This window comes from Rosa rugosa, chromosome 6, assembly GCF_958449725.1.
Source record: "Rosa rugosa chromosome 6, drRosRugo1.1, whole genome shotgun sequence".
In the NCBI taxonomy this organism is placed as follows: domain Eukaryota; kingdom Viridiplantae; phylum Streptophyta; class Magnoliopsida; order Rosales; family Rosaceae; genus Rosa; species Rosa rugosa.
The window spans coordinates 52,694,517-52,716,617 of NC_084825.1; the positions used below are offsets into that span (position 1 = coordinate 52,694,517).

General features: G+C 37.2%; 4 protein-coding genes and 1 non-coding gene across 5 annotated transcripts; 2 read left to right on the top strand and 3 right to left on the bottom strand.

Moving 5' to 3' along the window:
• Positions 1 to 323: 323 nt before the first annotated feature.
• On the bottom strand, positions 324 to 3,755 carry LOC133715950 (glyceraldehyde-3-phosphate dehydrogenase, cytosolic-like). Its single transcript, XM_062142655.1, has 12 exons — positions 3,603 to 3,755; positions 3,474 to 3,497; positions 3,274 to 3,374; positions 2,907 to 3,022; positions 2,723 to 2,822; positions 2,250 to 2,396; positions 2,109 to 2,169; positions 1,646 to 1,779; positions 1,067 to 1,209; positions 880 to 963; positions 716 to 805; positions 324 to 611 (listed from the first exon to the last, which is right to left on the bottom strand). The coding sequence occupies exons 1-12, from the start codon at positions 3,604 to 3,606 to the stop codon at positions 560 to 562; spliced, it is 1,056 nt and encodes a 351-aa protein (XP_061998639.1). The 5' UTR covers positions 3,607 to 3,755; the 3' UTR covers positions 324 to 559.
• Positions 3,756 to 4,318: 563 nt separating this feature from the next.
• Positions 4,319 to 5,440, top strand: LOC133717004 (putative B3 domain-containing protein At5g35780). Its single transcript, XM_062143626.1, has one exon. The coding sequence runs from the start codon at positions 4,319 to 4,321 to the stop codon at positions 5,438 to 5,440; it is 1,122 nt and encodes a 373-aa protein (XP_061999610.1).
• Positions 5,441 to 6,424: 984 nt separating this feature from the next.
• Positions 6,425 to 16,141, bottom strand: LOC133718706 (uncharacterized). The gene is made up of 2 exons (XM_062145573.1): positions 15,635 to 16,141; positions 6,425 to 15,008 (listed from the first exon to the last, which is right to left on the bottom strand). Exon 2 carries the CDS (start codon positions 14,773 to 14,775, stop codon positions 9,370 to 9,372), a length of 5,406 nt encoding a protein of 1,801 aa, XP_062001557.1. The 5' UTR covers positions 14,776 to 15,008; positions 15,635 to 16,141; the 3' UTR covers positions 6,425 to 9,369.
• On the top strand, positions 14,114 to 14,221 carry LOC133719107 (small nucleolar RNA R71). Its single transcript, XR_009850835.1, has one exon. It is a non-coding gene; the product is annotated as a small nucleolar RNA R71 (small nucleolar RNA).
• Positions 16,142 to 19,501: 3,360 nt separating the features above from the next.
• LOC133715983 (uncharacterized protein At4g00950-like) lies at positions 19,502 to 21,338 on the bottom strand. The gene is made up of 2 exons (XM_062142707.1): positions 20,580 to 21,338; positions 19,502 to 19,793 (listed from the first exon to the last, which is right to left on the bottom strand). The coding sequence occupies exons 1-2, from the start codon at positions 21,120 to 21,122 to the stop codon at positions 19,680 to 19,682; spliced, it is 657 nt and encodes a 218-aa protein (XP_061998691.1). The 5' UTR covers positions 21,123 to 21,338; the 3' UTR covers positions 19,502 to 19,679.
• Positions 21,339 to 22,101: the final 763 nt, after the last annotated feature.

Consider the following 22,101-nt stretch of genomic DNA (forward strand, 5'->3'; position numbering starts at 1 on the left):
GGCACAAATTGCTCATGAAATTGAGCTCATAACACTAGTCTAATTGTATATGTGTATATCCTACCATTTTTCAAGCCAAGTGTTGCAACTGTATTTCACATCGCAAATGTTAAGTCCAGCATTACCCAAACAATTTTCTTGATCTCCAACTAATTTTGCATTAGCTTTTACAAAAAATCACCTGCTTGAATTTGTTAGGAAAGGCCACAGACGGCATTGGCGTGTGGCTTTCTTTCTTTCCTTTTCCAGGAAACCTACTTCTATACCATAACGTAAACGGAAAGGCCACCAACTCTGATATTATAGTGCTTGTAAGAGACTCCTATTTTAAATAGGATAAAGCTGAAATTGTCAAAGTTTGAATGTCCACACTTTTCTAGTTGTGAAAATGTCTGATCTAGCTACTCTAATACAAAGTACCGAAGCATCTAATCAGGCACAGACCAATTTTGAGTTTATATGTTAGAATCAAAATTATTTTCCGCTGCTGCATCTGCTAACCATGAACCGAAATCTACACATATACTATCGACATTGATTCAATACTACTTTTGCTGCCTTATGCTGAATCAAATGATGCAATGTACGTCATCAAGTCAACGATGCGAGTGCTGCAAGTTCATCATAAAACAAACCAAAATGAGAAGAACATTTGGATTATGGTTTCATCACCATGAATTCAAAAATGGAGGTTACATTAGGTGTCGAAAATCACCTGTATCCCCACTCATTGTCGTACCATGCAACCAACTTGTGGAAGTTATCGTTCAAAGCAATTCCGGCCTTTGCATCAAAAATACTTGACCTGCACAGTTATGATCCAATAGATGATGTAACAGCAATTACCAAAATCATAGGCATATATATGCATTTGTGTACCTGCTGTCACGCTCAAAGTCAGTCGAGACCACATCATCTTCAGTGTAACCCAAGATTCCCTTCAGGTTTCCCTCAGACTCTTCCCTATAGAGACCATTATAAATTGAATTATACCACCAAATCAGAGCTTGATAGTTTAGATCAAGAACTACTAAATACATTTCAACGTATTCGTCTCTGCCCTTACTTGATGGCAGCTTTTATTTCCTCATACGTAGCCGGCTTTTCTAGTCTCACTGTTAGGTCTACCACCGAAACATCAAGACTAGGAACACGGAATGACATTCCGGTCAATTTACCATCCAGGTCAGGTAGAACTTTACCAACAGCCTTCACAAGCCACAGTACATATGGTTAGTTTGAGACATTGCAAAACTAAGGTGACAAACCAAACATTACGGATAAGATCGACTTGTGGTAGTGAGGATGATTCACAATGTTACCCATGCGGTCAGAAAGTAAAGTGCATAATGCTTCACCGGTTTTAGTCCAAATCCTCATTTCCGCCCAACTTTGGTTGAAACGATATATACATCAACACAAATCATCAGTTGAAATAGGGGTGTAGAGGCCATTTGGAAGATACTTGAACGAAAATTAGGATTTGGAACTCCGAGGGAAGTTACTAGGAATTCTTTTGACGATAGCAATGACATTTTGATTCAACCACAAAGATGTTTTGTGATTCTTAGTCTAAGATTTCCGCATAATTTTAAAGGAGGCCAGGGTTTAAATGTTCCATCACATGTACTACAATTGCTATTACCTTAGCAGCTCCGGTAGTAGTGGGAATGATGTTTATATAAGCAGCTCTTCCAATTCTCCAATCTTTGATAGTTGGTGCAGCTTTTCCAGGTCTCCAATCATTAGGACATGTTCCATCAACACCTCTTTGGCTAGCTGCATCATCAAAAGTTAAGACCGCAAACTGAACATAGGGTAATGTGGCCTAAAGAACTAAACTAATGCCTCTATTGGTTCACTGCTTAGAGATTTAGGAATGTGGAAAGAATTCATTAATTAATTTCCCCTGTAAATGCAAGCTTGGGGAAAAAACAAAAGATGGCTGCTCAAAGGAAAATGGTGCCCGAAAAGATGGAAGACTAATTAAAAGCATTCGTCTCCAGCGGGTTTGCTTTCATTTCTCCTGAGACATTGAATTGTTCAATTTCCTCTAATCAAACGGGGCCGAAAAGAATTGCAAAACGAACAACAAAAAAGAGCCCTACCAGTAACTGAGTGAACAGTGCTCATCAGACCCTCGATGATACCAAATTTATCATGAATTACCTGCAAAATTCACATGAGTATTAGACTATTAGCAACAGCATCAAATTCTACCATGATCAAATGTGCAGACAGACATGAACCTTTGCAAGGGGGGCAAGGCAGTTGGTGGTGCAACTAGCACCGGAAATAACATTAAGCTCCGGCTTGTATTCCTTCTCATTGACACCCACAACAAACGTAGGAGCACCATCACAAGGGCAAGTGACAATAACCTTCTTTGCTCCGCCCTGGTAGTATACATAAAAGAAACTCAGGTAAGGCAATCAATTCATGACCGAAATCCATGAATATCCCCCAAAAACGAAGAGATCAAAGCCATAGTGTTTGAAAAAGCAAAGGTGTGAGTATAACAAAGCTAGCAAACCAATTTCTAGCATACAACTCTAACTTCAAAAGGAAAAAAAAAAAAAAAAAAGGCTCATCATAAAGGCCTGAGCAATTGCACTAAACTAACTGCCTGCTAAACAGAACAAAATTTGTCATGATCTGAAATCCACGATACATAAACCAAACTGCATCAAAACATGACAAGTTATTAGGGAGAGCAGCCAACCTTCAAATGGCCCTGAGCAAATTCGATTTCTGTGGCAGTACCAGAGGCATCCACGATGTATTCGGCTCCGGGGCCAGACCAAGGGATTTCGTCTTCTCGGCTAAAAGGTTTTACAATCTTTTCATTCTTTTTACTCTATTGGAAATGGAAAATTACATTATAGCTAGTGAGACTGTTATCATACCTGATTGCAAAAATGGTGACTACCTTGTTACCAAAGTAAACGTGATTTGCATTCTTAAGTTTCACATCGCAATTCTTCCATGCACCGTGAACAGTGTCGTGCTTGAACATGTAGACCTGGTCCAACGATAATTCGACTCCTCAAATTTCTGATCAACTATATTTTCACGACTTCGGACCAGAAATAAACTATATTTTCATGATCATTGAAAAATGAACATGATGGCAAATTGGTAGCAGCATTTGGTACCACATTTATCATTTTCACTACCCTAAAATGGTTTAAGAATTCGGATTTCTGAAAATTGAAATCATATGAAGTATTAGATTGCAATACACCCAAAATATAGAAACGAAAAGAAAATTACAATATAGTCGGCCGTGATGTAGGGGTCATTAATGCAAACAAGCTCAATATCGTCTCTTTGCAAAGCCACTCTTGTGACCAATCTTCCAATTCTTCCGAACCCTAAACAATAAGTCCATTATTTAAAAATTCTAAAGAATAGATACTTATCCAAATCTTCATAAGATTAAAAAGAGAAACGTGCAGTTAATGAAATAGTACCATTGATTCCGAGTTTGATTTTCCCTGTGAATACAATTTAAGATCCTATTAGGGAATCGTGTATAATGATGAAATTCAAACAGAAAGACAAAAAAAAAAAAAAAAGCATGATTAAAATTTCATCATTACCCATGACGATACACAAGATTGAACAGATTATTAGACAACAAGCTCTGGAGTGTGTGTATAGTGGGCAAGTGCAGCGATGCTATTATTGAGGTTTCCATATGGAAGAGAGACGGAGAATTGGAGACCAAAAGAACCGGTGGCTGTGACATCAGGCAAGGCCAAGACACTCCTTGGCTGCTCTGCGTAGTTTTAGTTTTACCGCGAGATTCGGTCACATGGTGAGAAAATGGATCTGGTTTTTGGTCTTTAGGTTTGAGATCACGGCCCAAATAGGACGTTTACAATTTGCCCCAATCTGAGCTACGTACCAGTAACATTTCAAACAAACTTCTAGTTGCAACAGTCTGGGCTGGTAATGGACTGTGGGGCTAATATGTGAATTCAAAAATGTAGCCCATGCTACAACCCGTGCATCCAGCAACAAATTTTCTTCAATATGTACACGTTGGGATGGTGTTCACAAAGTCTAGTTTAACTATGATTGACTATGACTAATTCCTTGATTATCGAGGTTTAGATTCCTTTTCCCCGACTTACTTGATTACCGAGTTTAGTTGGGTATCTACTTTCCGTATTCGATACAGGAAAAGTCTATATATGTTGTGTCTACGCAGTTGGCACAAGTTCGTCATTATGGTAACTGAGAATACCCAAAATTTCATAAATTCAATCTTCATCAATCTCTGAAGTCGAAAAACAGAAAATAGGACGACGAGATGGCGCCGCTAGTGAGTATGGAAGACTTCATAGAAAAACAACTTCGACCTGGTTCAACCTTGAATATTTTGGGTCAGGTTGCTTTTGTTGCACGGGAGCAACTCAAGCAAAGGAGGAAGGAGAAAAGTATTAAAGTCAAAACTCAGATGGGTAGTAGTACTAGTAGTACCCCCAAGGTTAAAGAGCCCAATTATGTAGCTGAAACATATTCCAAAGAGACGGATGCTGATATGAACAAAAGAAAGAGTCGAGAGGTCGACGATGTTGATCATCATGACAAGGGTTTTCAATTGAAACAACGGAAGACAATTTTTTTGCACGAGGAATTTGGTACTACCTCCAAGACTAAAGAACCAAATTCATCAATGGGTAAAGAATTTGAGGCGGATGCTTTATACTCGGTTGGCACAATAAGGAGAGACAGGTCTTTCCTTAGGACAAATTATATAACGAGCTCTGATTCAGGGTTTCAGGAAAAAAATGGGTTGACAAAGAAGAAGAGTATCGATGGTGGTGAGGATGGTAAAGCTTGGAGTTTGAAGCCCAAGCCGAAGAATATGAAGATTAAGAAGGAAAAGGGGTTGGGATTCAAGAGGCCTAAGGAGCATATGAGAGCACCAAGATATAGTACTGATCCTAATGACTTGCCTGAAGACTTGAAAAGGAAGATTGGAACTTTGGAAGGTATTGAAAGTTTTGAAAAGGCTAAGATGACTATGGTGATAGAGAAGCGTCTGTTCGAGACTGATCTGACTGATAGCGCAAGCCGATTGTCAATGCCTCTGAAACAAATCAAACCGGAGAGTTTCTTGGACGAGGATGAGATAAAGTTTCTTGCATCTCAACAAGACTGGCCGGTTTCGGTTATAAGTCCCGAACTTAAGGACGAAAATCTAACTTTCAGGCAATGGAATATGAATAAGAATAACGGCAACGTTAGCTCAAGTTATGTGTTGAAAACAGGTTGGAACGAACTTCACAAGAAAAACGGTCTCCAAGTAAATGATGTAATCCAAGTTTGGTCATTTCGAGATGTGGGAAACAACCTTCACTTTGCTCTTGTTCTGGTTGAGAAGGCAACAGAGGGCGGTTTAAGTAGTGGTGGTGATCGGTGCATGTAGTCTACCTTCTTCGCGATCAACAACGCCGCCTAGCAACAATAATGTTGATGGTGAAAATAGTAGTTGTAATATTGGCCAAGGAACAGAAATAAAAGAACAAGAGATGATAAGAGGAGGTGAAAATCGTGAGGTTAATGATGAGAGCAATAGCAGGAGTGGAAGAAGTTCAACACCGTCTAATAATGTATCTCAATATTATGAAACTTCGAAACCAACATTTGATTAAATTGTTTTAAGTGCTGAACAGTGAATCCTTAATTGGTTCTCATCATTTCATATTGTGAAGAGATGAGCAACCCTTAGTTTAGAAGAACAAGATTTGATTCTAAGATGAGCAACAATCAAGATTAGCAAACCTCACTGGTCCAAAAAAAACAACCTATATATCGAATTTCAATCTCTTCAGTCGTGTAAGACTAAGAAATACTTCAAATATCGTTTTGAATGAATCGAATTTCGAGTATCTATGATACAAAAAATTGCTTGCTAATCCCAAGTGCAGGAGTCGCGTAGTAGTATAGACTCAGAAGTACGAGTGTCGTTTCCACCGAGAGCAGTGAGAAAAACACAGAATGATGAATAAACTGAAAAGAAAACAATTTGAATGAGTTTAGTTGAGGAGAAAATTCAATAAGGATATTCACTAAGGTTTCGGGGTTCCACCTTAAATCACCTATGCAATCATATTAATTCGACTCTTTTCCTTGAAACTTATTCAAGAAAACTGACACTAAAGATAAATCCAATTTATGGTAGTTCAAACACACAAAGCCCAATTAATTTCTCTAGGAATAGTTCAAGTATAAACTGTACCTATGGCAACAACCTATCAAGACATAATTCCAACGAAATTATTTATCAATCTGCAACTCTACTTAGTCTCAAAAGCATGGATATTTTTACTACACAATAGGAAAAACATGGCTGAACCTATGAAATAGATTATCAAATACCCATCAATCAATGAAAAAGTAAATGCAGAAATTAAAATTGAACATCCAAAAACTGAATTTGCATTGAAGTTCTTGTCGAATCGAACTAATAAAAACTACATAGGAAATCCAAGGTTTCTCCCCTAGCCTTAGCTAGGAGATTAGTTCTCCATAAGAAAAATGAAAGCAACAAAATGATCCATGAGTTTGGAAGAGTACAACGCAGAGGATGAACTGTGGTTGAAGGAAAAGAAGAGAGAAGAGAAATCTGCTCCAACCTCTCTTTATAACCTTTCACTTTTGCCCCCAAGAAAATCTGAAGAAGAATCCAATCCCCAAAATACTAGGAGCCATTTGATGAAGTTTAATTGCTTTCCACTTCTTCTCAGAATCTGGTTTAATTGGGAGATCTCCTTCCATCTTGATATGATGTCGATCTTGGTTCTCTAATTTCACGGAGATTGGGCTCTTCATACTTATTCAATTTCCTTCACTCCCCCTTAATTAAGGTTTATTGATTCTGGGTATTTGGTGATATTGGGCTGCGGCAAGGCAAGGGAAGGTGCCTTCCAATATGTAGAAGAAAGAATGGAGAGCTAGGCACGTGGGAACACTTATCTCCTCCCAAAAGATAATTATACAAAGCACTTGACCGATAAAGTCAACTTGTCCACATCCAAGTCCCAGACCTAATAAAGCAAGAATATGATATAGTTAGATTAAATTAGGCCAATAAATTACTCAATAGTTAAGCAATTATGAAGATATGAATGCACTTTTGACCACTTATCACACCCCCCAACTAGCTTATTGCTAGTCTCTAGCAATTAACAGCGACTCGAAACGACTCTCCAACTCAAAGAATGCTAAAAAAAAACAAATTACCTAAGCCACTTTCGTAGGGATCACGATTGCATTTAGCATATGCAACAAGCCTTTAATTCCACTAAGAATTCCTTAGCAGACGAGTTATAGTCTCGTGAGGGTTTTCCAGGGATGATACCCACAAACATCAATTCCAAGAGATTACTACTTCCCATCATTAAACTCAGAGATACCAAACAAAAATATGTCAACACAGAATCAAATCATCCACTAACATAATTTCAGAGAGCTAAAAGAAGACTGAGCAAGAGCTCCACACGTTGTCCAAGTGCCAGACTCAACTCATAAACACCCAAAACTGCCCAGCCACAATCAGTACCATTCCAGATCCCAGTTTCGACACAAACCAAATCATCATAAGCAAGCCTCAACTTCAACTCTCACATAGGATATATCACTCAGAATAAAATCGCTCAGAAGTTGGTTAGGTGTTTCTCTCAATGCATATGTGAGAAGAATTGATGTACATGGATGCAAAGAGTCTCACATATAGTCATGAAAAATAGCTTTTTCTGGTAAAATAAAATAGATCTCATGAAAAGATACCAACCACCATTGAGAATATCGGACTACACCCCATAGTTCCCTCTCTATCTATTCTCCACAATTGTACCACACAACTCCCAAGATCATAGAGGTCTTATATAGGGTTGTAATGGGGCTAGGGACATGGCTAAACAAAGAACGGATAGGATATTCAAAGAATTCCTGAGAAACTATTAGAGGCCTTCAAATTATACACTAGACAATCTTGCTTTCTATGAGTCTGCATCTAAATAATCTGCAACGAACCGTGCTTACTCATCTTCTCTTTCTGTTTCGAATATTTTATTTATTTTTTTTTTTTTTTACTAGCAGCTTTTTTTTTTTTTTTTTTTTTTTCTGCTGCACATTTTTTTTCACTCCCTTCATTCACTAAATCTGCATACATATAGTAAGACTGCGCACACATATTTGCAGATTCCAAAAGCACAAAATTTCACCCTTCACTCATTCATTTTTTTTTTTTTTTTTTTTTTTTAAACTTTCCTAACCATTTCTCCAACAATAGTACAGCAATAATCAAAAGGAGAACATTTCTGTGAATACAAACCATCTCTAATAATTTCTCAGAAAATAAGGGGATGGATATGTATATGTGGCTCAACTCCAATATTGGAGCATGGTAGGAGAATATGGTTAAGAATGAAAAAGGCTTATTTTAAGGCTCAAAATGGTTATCTAGGGGATGATTGTATAGGACACAGGCATATATGGCAATGGAGGTAATCCTAAGTGCCTTAATCCCTTCCCAGTCATCATGTGGTCAACTTTTACGCTTCGAGAGACATTAAAGGAAGTTCTAGTGTAATAATCCAAGGCAATGAATCCTCGGTGGTTGATCAAAATAGAAGAATAATGAGATCATCAAAAATGTATTTAGCACAGAAGGAAAATAAGATTTCATATATAACCCTCAACAATAAAAGAATAGCTCAAATCTCACTTTGGGTTATAAGTCTCCACTTATTTTATGACTTTCCAGTCCATGTAAATTCCAAAACCTTGAACAATACTAACATGGCTGAAACAACCCCAAATGTCATGAAGATTATCTTGCAAAAGGACAACATGCAAAGCTAACGCTCATATCTCAAATTAACCACCAAAATCTCAAGTATTTCTTCATGCCATACAGGAAGTATCACTAATGTCTCATCATCGTATTGGGAAGTAGGCAACCTCAAAGGAAATATGACACAAACTAATAATTTTTTTTTTTTTATATTTTCCTTTTTTTTTTTTCTTTTTTTTAACACTATGTGAACAGTGACGACGATGAACAGTACCAAAATTGAAATACACAGTAAACATAAATGCACTAAGACAAAACTGACAAGTTGCTACTCCCCCCAACTTCAAAGAAACATTGTCCTCAATGGGATGATCAATAGCAAAAGATAACAGACAAGTCATTAAAAGTAAAGAGTGAGTAGGAAAGAGTGCACCTGAAAGAAGAGATGTTCCCAAGCAATACTCTGCAACTTGTTAGTGACCGAACAAGAAAAGAAAAACAAACAAAACTGAAAACAATTTTACACTTTACAACAAAGGGACTAAGAGTCCAACAGATCAATCTGCATAGATAGGATTTTCTAGAGAGATGGTTTCATCCTCTAGAACAATATTCTCCAAAAATGGTTTCAAACGCTGCCCATTAACTTTAAACACATTACCATTCTTTGGGTCCTCAATTTCAATAGCACCAAATGGAAAAACTCTTGTAACCACGAACGGACCTGTCCACCTAGAGCGAAGCTTACCAGGAAACAAATGCAATCTAGAATTATACAAAAGAACTTTTTGACCAGGTTCAAAAGTTTTTCTCAAAATTTTCTTATCATGGAAAACTTTCATTCGTTCCTTGTAAATCCTAGAATTTTCATATGCTTCATTCCGAATTTCTTCCAATTCATTCAACTGAAGTTTCCTAAGAGAACTTGCATCATTCAGACCAAAATTAAATGTCTTGATCGCCCAATAAGCTCTGTGTTCCAATTCTACAGGTAAGTGACAAGCTTTTCCATAGATTAATCTATAGGGGGACATACCAATTGGGGTTTTATAAGCTGTACGGTAAGCCCAAAGTGCATCAATTAGTCGTAAAGACCAATCCTTACGGTTTGGGTTCACTGTTTTTTCCAAAATTTGTTTTATTTCCCTATTGGCAAGTTCAACCTGACCACTTGTTTGTGGGTGATAAGGGGTGGCCACTTTATGAGTAACTCCATATTTCTTCATCAAGGCCTCGAAAGGCTTATTGCAAAAATGCTTACCCCCATCACTAATAATAGCCCTAGGTGTTCCATGTCTAGAGAAAATATTTTCTTTCAAAAATTTCAAAACAGTTTTATGGTCATTTTTCCGACAAGGAACAGCCTCAATCCATTTAGATACATAATCAATGCCTACCAAGATATATAGATATCCAAAAGATGAAGGAAACGGGCCCATAAAATCAATGCCCCAACAATCAAATATTTCAATGACTAAAATGGGATTCAGAGGCATCATATTTCTACGAGTTATCGCTCCTAACTTTTGACAACGCTCACATGTTCGACAATATGCATTGGTGTCCTTAAACAGAGTTGGCCAATAAAATCCACATTGCAAAATTTTAGCAGCTGTTTTTTTAACAGAAAAATGGCCACCACATGCTTCATTATGGCAAAAAGAAATCACATCATGCATTTCATTCTCAGGTACACATCTCCTATAAATTTGGTCTGCACAATATTTAAATAAATAAGGATCATCCCAAAAGAAACTGCGTACCTCCACCAGGAACTTTTTCCTATCTTGTGCATTCCAATCCGGAGGGATTTTACCTGTGACAAGATAATTAACAATGTTAGCATACCAAGGTAATTCCGAAATAACAAAAAGCTGCTCATCAGGAAAAGAATCATTAATAGGCTGCAAGTCAGGATTTTCATCAAAAACCAATCTAGATAAATGGTCTGCCACCACATTCTCGACTCCCTTTTTGTCTTTGATAGTGATGTCAAACTCTTGGAGTAGGAGGATCCACCTAATAAGTCGAGCCTTAGCATCCTTCTTAGTGAGGAGGTATTTTAAAGCTGCGTGGTCAGTGAAAACAACAATAGGCGATCCAACAAGGTAAGCACGAAATTTATCTAATGCAAATACTACCGCAAGGAGCTCTTTTTCAGTTGTTGAGTAATTCATTTGAGCACTATTCAAAGTTCTACTTGCATAGTAAATGACATATGGTTTCTTATCTTTTCTTTGCCCCAAAACAGCCCCTATTGCAAAGTCACTAGCATCACACATAATTTCAAAAGGCAAATTCCAATCAGGTGATTGCATAATAGGAGCAGAAGTGAGTAATGCAATTAATCTTTCAAAAGCAACCTGACAAGCATCAGTCCAAACAAATGGAGTGTCTTTAGACAAGAGATTACACAAAGGTCTAGATATGGCACTGAAATCCTTTATAAATCTCCTATAAAAACCAGCATGTCCTAAAAATGATCTAACATCTTTTATGCTCTTTGGAACAGGTAATTTAGCAATCAGTTCAATCTTAGACTTGTCTACTTCAATTCCCTTAGAAGAAACAATGTGACCAAGAACAATTCCAGAAGGGACCATGAAATTACACTTTTCCCAGTTCAGAACAAGATTTTTCTCTTCACATCTTATCAACACTCTTTCTAGATTAGACAAACATTCATCAAATGAATCACCAAAAACAGATATGTCATCCATGAAAACTTCAAGAAATTGCTCTACCATGTCACTGAAAATACTAATCATGCATCTTTGAAATGTGGCAGGAGCATTACACAAACCAAATGGCATTCTACGAAAAGCAAACGTACCAAATGGACATGTAAAAGTAGTTTTTTCTTGATCTTCAATGGCAATTTCAATTTGATAATAACCTGAGTAACCATCTAGAAAACAATAAAACTCATGGCCTGCAACCCTTTCTAAAATTTGATCAATGAAAGGTAAGGGAAAATGATCTTTCCTAGTTGCGGAATTAAGTTTCCTATAGTCTATGCACATGCGCCAACTAGAAACAACCCTAGTAGGAACCAATTCATTTTTATCATTCTTGATCACTGTTATTCCAGATTTCTTAGGTACAACCTGTGTAGGACTAACCCATTTACTGTCGGAAATTGGATAAATAATACCCGCATCCCACAATTTCAAGACCTCAGTTTTTACAACTTCTTTCATGTTTGGGTTTAGTCTACGTTGTGGCTCCCTAGATGGTTTAGCATCCTCTTCTAAGAAAATCTTATGTGTGCAAACAAGAGGGCTAATTCCCTTAATATCAGCAATAGACCAACCCATAGCAGATTTATGGGCCTTCAAGACATTTAACAACATACCTTCCTGTTCAACAGTAAGTAAAGAGGATATTACCACAGGAAAAGTGTCGTTTGGACCCAAGAATGCATGTTTTAGGCCTGCTGGCAGAGGTTTCAGTTCCAGTTTTGGCACCTCTACACTTGATGGTTTGCTCTCAACTCGCGGTGGAAGCTTCTCAAACTTAGGCGTCCATCCATTCACTCCTTGGACCTGAAAAGAACCAAAATATGAACTTATTTCAGCAATTTCAGCAACATTAGAATCATTTGAATTCATGAGGAAATTTTCTAACACATCTACAACGCTGCTCTTCACAAATTGTTCATGCATTAGAGTTCCAATAAAATCAACAAATTCACATTCCTCATCTCCATATGGCTGCCTAAACACATTAAAAATATTAACTTCCATTGTCATATTTCCAAAACTCAATTTCATCACTCCACTCCTGCAACTAATGTTAGCATCACATGTAGCTAAGAATGGACGTCCTAAAATAACAGGGATTTGATTTTCAGTGTGTGAAACAGGTTCTGTGTCCAAAACAAAGAAATCAACAGGATAATAAAATTTGTCCACTTGGACCAACACATCCTCAATCATTCCCCTTGGAATTTTTACAGAACGATCAGCCAGCTGCAATTTAAGCTTTGTAGGCTTAAGCTCACCGAGACCTAGCTGCAGGTACACTGAATAAGGAAGTAAGTTTACACTAGCACCCAAATCAAGTAAAGCACGATCAATAAAATGTTCTCCAATGACACAAGAAAGAGTAGGACTACCGGGATCTTTGTATTTTGGAGGAATTTTACTTTGAAGTACTGAACTAACATGAGCAGCTAAAAATGCAGTTTTCTTCACATTATGCTTCCTTTTCACAGTGCACAAGTCTTTCAAAAATTTTGCATAAGATGGCACCTGCTTAATTGCATCTAACAAGGGAATGTTTATTTTTACTTGCCTAAAAAGATCAAAAATTTCAGAATTCTGATTCACTTTCTTTGAAGGAAGTAAAGCTTTGGGAAATGGTGCAGGCACAGAATGATTTTCAACAATTTCATTCTCTTTAGACTCATCAAATTCATTTTTACTCTTAGGTTTCTCTACCTCTTTAACAGGAGGTGCATTTTCAATTGTTCTTCCATTCCTAAGAGTAATAGAATCAGCACGCTCAACTATTTCAACCGAATTGATACGTTTGGGATTTGGCTCAGTATTAGAAGGAAACCTCCCTTTTTCATTAAAAGCAAGAGAATTGGTTAATTTAGAAATCTGATTCTTAATTTCCTTATTCTCTTCAACTATCTGACCAAACATAGAATCATATTTAGTGAACATGGCATCATACCTTTGACTTTGTTTTTGCTGCTCTTGCATGAATGTCTGAAGAGTGTCTCCCAGAGATGGCTTAGAATTAAATGTATTAGGTGCTGAAAATTGAGGGTTAGGGACACTTACCTGAGGGTGAGACTCATTCCGCCAACGAAAGTTGGGATGATTCTTTGTTGTTGGGTTGTAAGTCTCCGAATAAGGTGAATATTGTCGCTGAAAATTTCCCAATGCAGCCACTTGTGGCTCATTCATCACCTGCAAAGAAGGACAATTTTGACCAAGGTGACCAATCTCATAACAATAATCACAAACTTGATTACAATTAACCGTTTGAGGCACGTGAGATTTATTCAAACCAGCAAGTAAGGTCTCATATTTCATCTTCCAGTGGTCTTCTTCTTTTAATTGAAAAATTCCTTTACTCACAGAAGGTGTGGAGGGCTTAGAGCGATCTGTGCTCTCAAAAGTAGAAGAGTCACTCCATTGGTGAGCCTTCTTAGCAATCTCATCTAAAAACTCTATGGCTTCATCAGGATCTTTTTTCAGGAAATTTCCATTGCACATAGACTCAATAAATTGACGATCACGAGGGAGAAGTCCCTCATAAAAGCAACTGGCCAACCGCCAAGTTTCAAAACCATGATGTGGGCATAAGCTCAAGAGTTCCTTAAATCTTTTCCAAGTTTGATACAATGACTCATTTTCATTTTGAGCAAAATTAGCGATCTTTCTCTTTAAAGCCATTGTCTTATGATTAGGAAAATACTCATTGAAAAATGCTTCAGTCATTTCAGCCCAAGAACCTATAGATCTAGCCCCCAAAGAATACAACCAAGCTTTTGCCTTGTCCCGCAACGAAAATGGAAAGAATTTTAGTTTGACAAAATCAACGGCTGCAACTTGATCATAAAATGCAGTAACTGCTTCCTCGAATGCCCTAACATGCACATATGGATTTTCATTTTCCAAACCATGAAATGCAGGAAGAAGTTGAACAATGCCAGGTCTAAAATCAATGTTGGGCATGTTAGGTGGTAACATGATGCAAGAAGGCTGAGCATTACGTGCAGGATGCAAGTAAGTCTGCAAAGTCCTAGGTGGAGGAGGTGGGGGAAGCAGATTATTGTTGAGCACATTATTCAAAACATTGTTTTGGTCATTGTTTACATTATTATTGTCGTCGTCTTCCATGTTTACAGATGATGCAGACGAACTCGAAGACTCAAACAAATTGCCAAACAAAGTTTCACACTCAGGCTTTTTAGCAAATCTACCTAATTGATCTCTATAACGCATAAGAATGAAAACAAACTAAACTAACTAACACTAACAAAATGAAAAAAAAGAAAATGGAACGAATGTACCAAATGTCGAAATATTCCGTGTGCTTCGTCAAACGCTCCCCGGCGACCGGCGCCAAAAAATTGCTTGCTAATCCCAAGTGCAGGAGTCGCGTAGTAGTATAGACTCAGAAGTACGAGTGTCGTTTCCACCGAGAGCAGTGAGAAAAACACAGAATGATGAATAAACTGAAAAGAAAACAATTTGAATGAGTTTAGTTGAGGAGAAAATTCAATAAGGATATTCACTAAGGTTTCGGGGTTCCACCTTAAATCACCTATGCAATCATATTAATTCGACTCTTTTCCTTGAAACTTATTCAAGAAAACTGACACTAAAGATAAATCCAATTTATGGTAGTTCAAACACACAAAGCCCAATTAATTTCTCTAGGAATAGTTCAAGTATAAACTGTACCTATGGCAACAACCTATCAAGACATAATTCCAACGAAATTATTTATCAATCTGCAACTCTACTTAGTCTCAAAAGCATGGATATTTTTACTACACAATAGGAAAAACATGGCTGAACCTATGAAATAGATTATCAAATACCCATCAATCAATGAAAAAGTAAATGCAGAAATTAAAATTGAACATCCAAAAACTGAATTTGCATTGAAGTTCTTGTCGAATCGAACTAATAAAAACTACATAGGAAATCCAAGGTTTCTCCCCTAGCCTTAGCTAGGAGATTAGTTCTCCATAAGAAAAATGAAAGCAACAAAATGATCCATGAGTTTGGAAGAGTACAACGCAGAGGATGAACTGTGGTTGAAGGAAAAGAAGAGAGAAGAGAAATCTGCTCCAACCTCTCTTTATAACCTTTCACTTTTGCCCCCAAGAAAATCTGAAGAAGAATCCAATCCCCAAAATACTAGGAGCCATTTGATGAAGTTTAATTGCTTTCCACTTCTTCTCAGAATCTGGTTTAATTGGGAGATCTCCTTCCATCTTGATATGATGTCGATCTTGGTTCTCTAATTTCACGGAGATTGGGCTCTTCATACTTATTCAATTTCCTTCACTCCCCCTTAATTAAGGTTTATTGATTCTGGGTATTTGGTGATATTGGGCTGCGGCAAGGCAAGGGAAGGTGCCTTCCAATATGTAGAAGAAAGAATGGAGAGCTAGGCACGTGGGAACACTTATCTCCTCCCAAAAGATAATTATACAAAGCACTTGACCGATAAAGTCAACTTGTCCACATCCAAGTCCCAGACCTAATAAAGCAAGAATATGATATAGTTAGATTAAATTAGGCCAATAAATTACTCAATAGTTAAGCAATTATGAAGATATGAATGCACTTTTGACCACTTATCACTAATTTTTCAAAAGAAAGCAAGATCTTCTACTTCAACTGAAAATCTTAAACTTGATCAAGTCCTAATCAAAATTATCAATATCAATACAAATTTCATCTACAATTCTACATTGTTTCTCTTTACTGCTTGTGGCTATGGACTAGTTAGTTACTAATTATGGGAAATTTATCAAAAAAATGAAGATGAATTAAAAGTGAAACAGCCAAAGCCATGACATTTATCTTGCTAACCGTTTCAGCCGTCTTCAGGTTACGACGGCTATTTTTCTAAGTAATTAGTTACTAAATCGTGCATAATCACAAGACCCCAGGAGGATGAAGATATGGTTTGTACTGGTAATAGATTCGTAATTAATATATTCTTCATGGGAATTTATGCCCTCAAACCTCGTTAATCGTATAGTAACCTCCTCTCATCAACCTTTAATATATATTTTTTTGCCATGCATTTAATATTCATGTTCACATCACGTATTTATCTATGCATGTTATCCATATACATCCATGAGACTATGACAAGTGAATATTTGAATATGTATATATATATATATACACGGAAGTAAACTATAACGAATTTTTTTTCAGACAACTAAGCTAAAGAACATTAAGTTAAAAGGAAAAATTATATCGAGAGCATTCTCTCAACATGGGAATATCTTCAAGACAACTAAGAGCATCCACAGTACGTATATGTTACAAAAAATTCACAATTTAATAAGAGAGAAAAATAAAGAAGAGAGGACTCAACCATATTTAAAAAAAAAAAAAAAAAACCTATATATTAGAAACATGTAAGTGAAAACCTTAAGGTGCAGTCCGTCGAATATGGCAACCCTCTCAAACTAAAATGACTATACTGTGAGTCTCATTTTATACTGAGAAGTGCAAGTGCACTGTCAGTTATTTTAATCTCTAAAAAAATAACAGTCACTCATCTAATCCACTCCTTTATATATTTTAATATCAAAAAAATTACAACCATTCATATTGCAAGTACCCATGCACTGACGGTGCATGGAATACACTCCCGTAACCACACCCATATTACTCAATACATACATACATGAAGAACACTAATGATGGTAATTAAGCCATTATTAGATGCGCCCCCCTTTCGTGATTGGTAATTGTTCACTAATGGCATTAATTAGTTAGTGACACCGAAATTGTAACCCCTATGTACACGAACTTCTAATTAAACCCTTCCCCTCCCCAATTTAAACCCTCCTTCTTCTTCACCAGTTTAATCCAACTCGTTCAACTCAGTACTATTAGCCTTTTCTTTCTCTGTCAAATCTCAAATGGAGTATTCTACTCAACAACTAGTTATTCCAAAGATTGAAGAAAACCCACTTGAATTTGACTACTTAGAGTACTACTATCAAGACCCATTTCAAAAGTAAGCTTATTTATCTTTGAATTTGCTTCAAGTTCATTTCTTTAGTCACATTAGTTGCTTGCTCTGTGTTTTCGTCTCTGCATTTGAAATTTATGTGCTTCTTGTTGTTTCATAATTTCTAGTTGTATAATACTGTTCATGGTTTTTTTTTTGCAGTAGTACTACTTCGTTATTTGAAGTTCCACTGCTTGAAGATTTCCATGACCATGAATTCAATTCACTAGCTTTGCCATTATCAGAAGATTACAACCAAATTCCCCACATGGGTTTTCAAGGACTTGAAGATTTCAGCACCTGGGACTTTACTGCTTTGGACATCACCACTGCTGTTTCATCACCATCTCATTGTGATAATCATGTGCTTGATGAAAAGCCTCTTCCAACAATGGTGGATTCTTTTGACTACTTGGACAATGTCCCAAGTGATTCTGGTCATGGTGAAGTTTCATTCAAGATTCAAAGATCTGGTTTTTCATCATCTCATTGTGATTCTTTGGTGTTTGATGAAAAGCCTCTTACAACAATGGTGGAGTCCTTTACCTACTTGGACAATGTCCCAAGTGATTTGGGTCAGCATGAAGTTTCAATGATGACTGAAAGCTGTGGCTTTTCATCATCTCATTGTGATTCTGTGGTGTTCAATGAAAAGCCCATTTCAACAATGGTGGAGTCATTTGACAACTCAAACAATGTCCCGAGTGTTTTGGGTCCCCATGAAGCTTCCATGAGGACTGAAAGCGCTACTGCTTTTGCGTCGTCCCATAATAATTCTCTGGTGCTTTATGAAAAACCCCTTTCAACAATTGTGAATTCTTTCGACTACTCTGATATTCCTACACCTGATTTGGGCCATGAAGAAGTTTCAGTGATGATTGAAAATGGGTTTCCTAGTTGGGACATATCAGACATTAGTTGTAAAAGAGAGACAAGTAATAGAAGGAGATATAATACAGAGATGAAGGTCAAGTCTGATTCTTTGGAATTTGAGGAGATAAAGAAGTACTTTGACCTCCCCATAGCAAAAGCAGCCAAGGAACTGAAGGTGGGAGTGACTCTGTTGAAGAGGAGGTGCAGGGAGCTCAACATCATGAGGTGGCCTCACAGAAAGATTAGGAGCTTGAACTCTCTCATTGAAACTCTCAAGGTATAAAATCTCAAGCTACATTACTGGTTTTGTCTATGCTACTGATTTTCACTTAATGCTTCAACCTATGTTTGCTTTTTCACCAAGTTTGCAATCATGTACCTATATATTTGTTTTGGTCCTTTTGGACCAAATCTTATAAACTAAGGTCACCCTTTTCTATGTTTGGTGGTATTTTATACATTTCAAACTCAAATGCATCACAGTTCATGACTACATGACAAGTGAGCAGTGTTTGTGTGCCCAATGCCGATTTTCAACAGTTCTTGATGTTGAGAAATGTCAAAATCATGGAAATCAAGTAGTAGCTAGCTTGATTTATGAAAGTGATTTGCTTACAAAATTTTCATCATGTGCAGGGAAAGGGTTTGAGAAATGAGGTAAAGATGCTGGAGGAGAACAAAAGGCTTCTAGAGCAAGTGCCGAACATGGAGCTAACAAAGAGAACCAAAAAGCTGAGGCAGTCTATTTTCAAAGCCAACTACAACTACAAAAAGCAGATGTCTTTGTCTTTGTTGCTTGGATGATTATTGCTGATCATGACCATGACTTTTATAGCATTTTGATTTTACTATACATGTCAAATAGTCTCTAGCTAGCTTTTAGCAAATTAAGACTACACCTTTCATATTCAAGCATTTCTTTTGCTGGTATAATTTTCTATGCTAGAAATGAAATTTCTTGATCTTGGTTTTGCGTTTTAATCCATTACCCATCTGTTTCATGTCAATTATTGCTTTTGTTTCAGAGAGGCTTTGCTACTAATAATTAAGCTATACTTATACTGGTCAATCATATCATACATAATCTGATGGCATTGAAAAAGAATATATAGTACTAGAGTAGAAATATTCATGAAACTAGAAAATGGAAACAAATTGTTGGTAGCTGCTTCATTACATAGAGATGAAGACTTGGTTTATATATATATGTAATTTGTACTATTAGGACCATTTCTTCATATATGCTATATTTTTCATAAATTGATCAACAAGTGGGAATTGGATTTTGAGGTTCATATCCAACAGTAGCAGATTTTCTCAGTTTTTCCTGTCTGCGTTTCCATGGAACCACCTGCTTTAAGCTTTCATAGATGCTGGCCTGCATTTATAAAATAGAAAATAACTATCTGATTCACCCAAAATTGTATTTAACTCTTTGAGCAACACGAAGTCACTAAACTAACTAATTTCATTAACAAGAGGCATTTGATTAAACAAAAATAATATAACATTTTTTATACACTCAGTCTCTTCCATTTCTTTTAGACTTTTATCAAGAGAGGTCCAATCATGAGTAGAAAATGGGATGGTGGTGCACACAATTGGACCTTTATATCCATTTAAAATTCTAAGGCTCTAAGCTAACATTTTCATGTGAAATTAATGAACATATATGTATGTTTTGGCCCTAAAACCAAAAGGAAGAACATGATATATATGTTTTGGCCGATTATGTAGACACATTATGAAAGAACAAATGTTTATTCCTTTTCTTTATCTCTTTTAGAAAATTATAATCATGGTGTTTCTACAATATACTAGCAAAACCAAAAATAATTATAACATTTTCATGTGAAAAATAACATGTATATCTTGGCTATGAACCAAAAAGAACATGTTATGTTTTGGCCACTTATGTAGACACATTATGAAAGAACAATTGTTTATTCCTTTTCTTTGTCTTTTTTATAAAACTACATTCATGAAATGCATCATAAAGTTTCTACAACATTTTACCAAAACTAAAAAATAATTATAGAACAACATAACAAAGTATCAAAACTATGATGTAACCAAAACGTATCAAGACTATGAACCAACTCAAGTTCATCAAAAACATTGATCTTATGTAAAACAAAATTCAATTTAGATGGGAGACACTTACCCACATGTGTGACCTTGAGTGATGAGCACCATTGAAGAAGCTAGCCTTACTCCTAACCCTTGTAATCTTCACCTTTGTCCGATCACCGCCGCTGTCGGTAGGCGAAAAGTCGAAATTGCCCTCACCAGCCTCCTTGTTCTTCCGAAACCTGGCCCACCTCATAGACCCAAACCCCCCGCCGCCGCCGCCCTTAACCTCCTTGCTCGGGCTCCTCAATGCATACGAAAACGACAGAGTCCGGCCCACCTCAGGCCCATCCAGCACAGTCGTCGGGGAAGGCATGTTGGTAACTTTAGCCTCACTCACCAACAACCTCGGAGGCAGCTCCAAGGATCTCGCGCACTTGGCCTTGGTCTCTGTTCCTCCGCCGCCGAAGTGTCGGGGCTTTCCCGGCGCCTCCTCCCACTGGAAAGGAACCGAGACTGACGTCAGCAGCGGCGGCGTCAGCATCCCTGGAGGCTCTGGTGGCTGGCTCGGAAGTGAGAACAGAGCCAGCTTCCTTATGGGGCTTGCTTCGTTCACTGCCTCAGACTCCTTCTCCATCACCTCCTCGCCTCTCTCTCTCTCTCTCTCTCTAGAAAAGCAGAGAGGCTCTGCTTGGTGTTCTAGTCGGATGGTGAGGTAGGTTTTGTGGGTTTATATAGAGAGAGAAATGGGTGTTTGAGTTTTGAGAGCGAGAGAGAGAGTGAGAGTGAGAGTTGGTGGAGGTGAATATGAAATGTGAATGGTCGATCACAGAGCAAACGCTCCTATGGCGCTTCTTCTTCACGAGGAAATGACTAGTCCTCTTATATTTTGTCACAGGGTTTGCTAAATGACCAAAACGCCATTGTGGGTCAAAGTGGTCAGGTAGGGATAACGACCTTTAACTGTCAAGCTTTCAGTGTTTGTCAATTGGTCTCTAGGAGAAGTCGTATCATGGGGATAGTAAAACTGGTATTCTGGGTATTTGCAGAGAAGCCAAGTAGCCACGTACAAAATGTGTGATGAGATCAAGTAAATTCTGAAACCGAAAAGTCTTAGATTGCAAATTGGTTTCGAGAATCACATGTAATGAGCTAATTTAACAGTTTCAAGTTGCGGAACACTATGTAATACACCACTAAATTTGGAGGCAAATTGTGCTTTAGTTATATACGTATGCCAAAAAAGGTTGTATAGAGCACAAATTTTCTCTGACCGTACTGCTAAATATCAAGATTTACACTACGAAAAAAGCCGGCTGTGGCATATAAACAAGTCGGTCAAAAGGCCCTACATAAAACAAAAACAGAACAAGAGGTATGCTTAGTTTAGTAATCTCAGATTTGGTGTTTAATAAGATTAAGGACGTAAGTTAACTTTTGGTTATTGTCCTAGAATCATATAGAACACTTTCGTCACTCTCACTCAGATGAAGGTTGGGCACTTAGAGTTGACATGACAATGTATTGTGTTTAATTAATCATGCTCGTTTTGTGTCATGTAAAATTAATAAAAAGTTCAGGAACGATTTTACTATTTATCGTGTCGCAATATATTA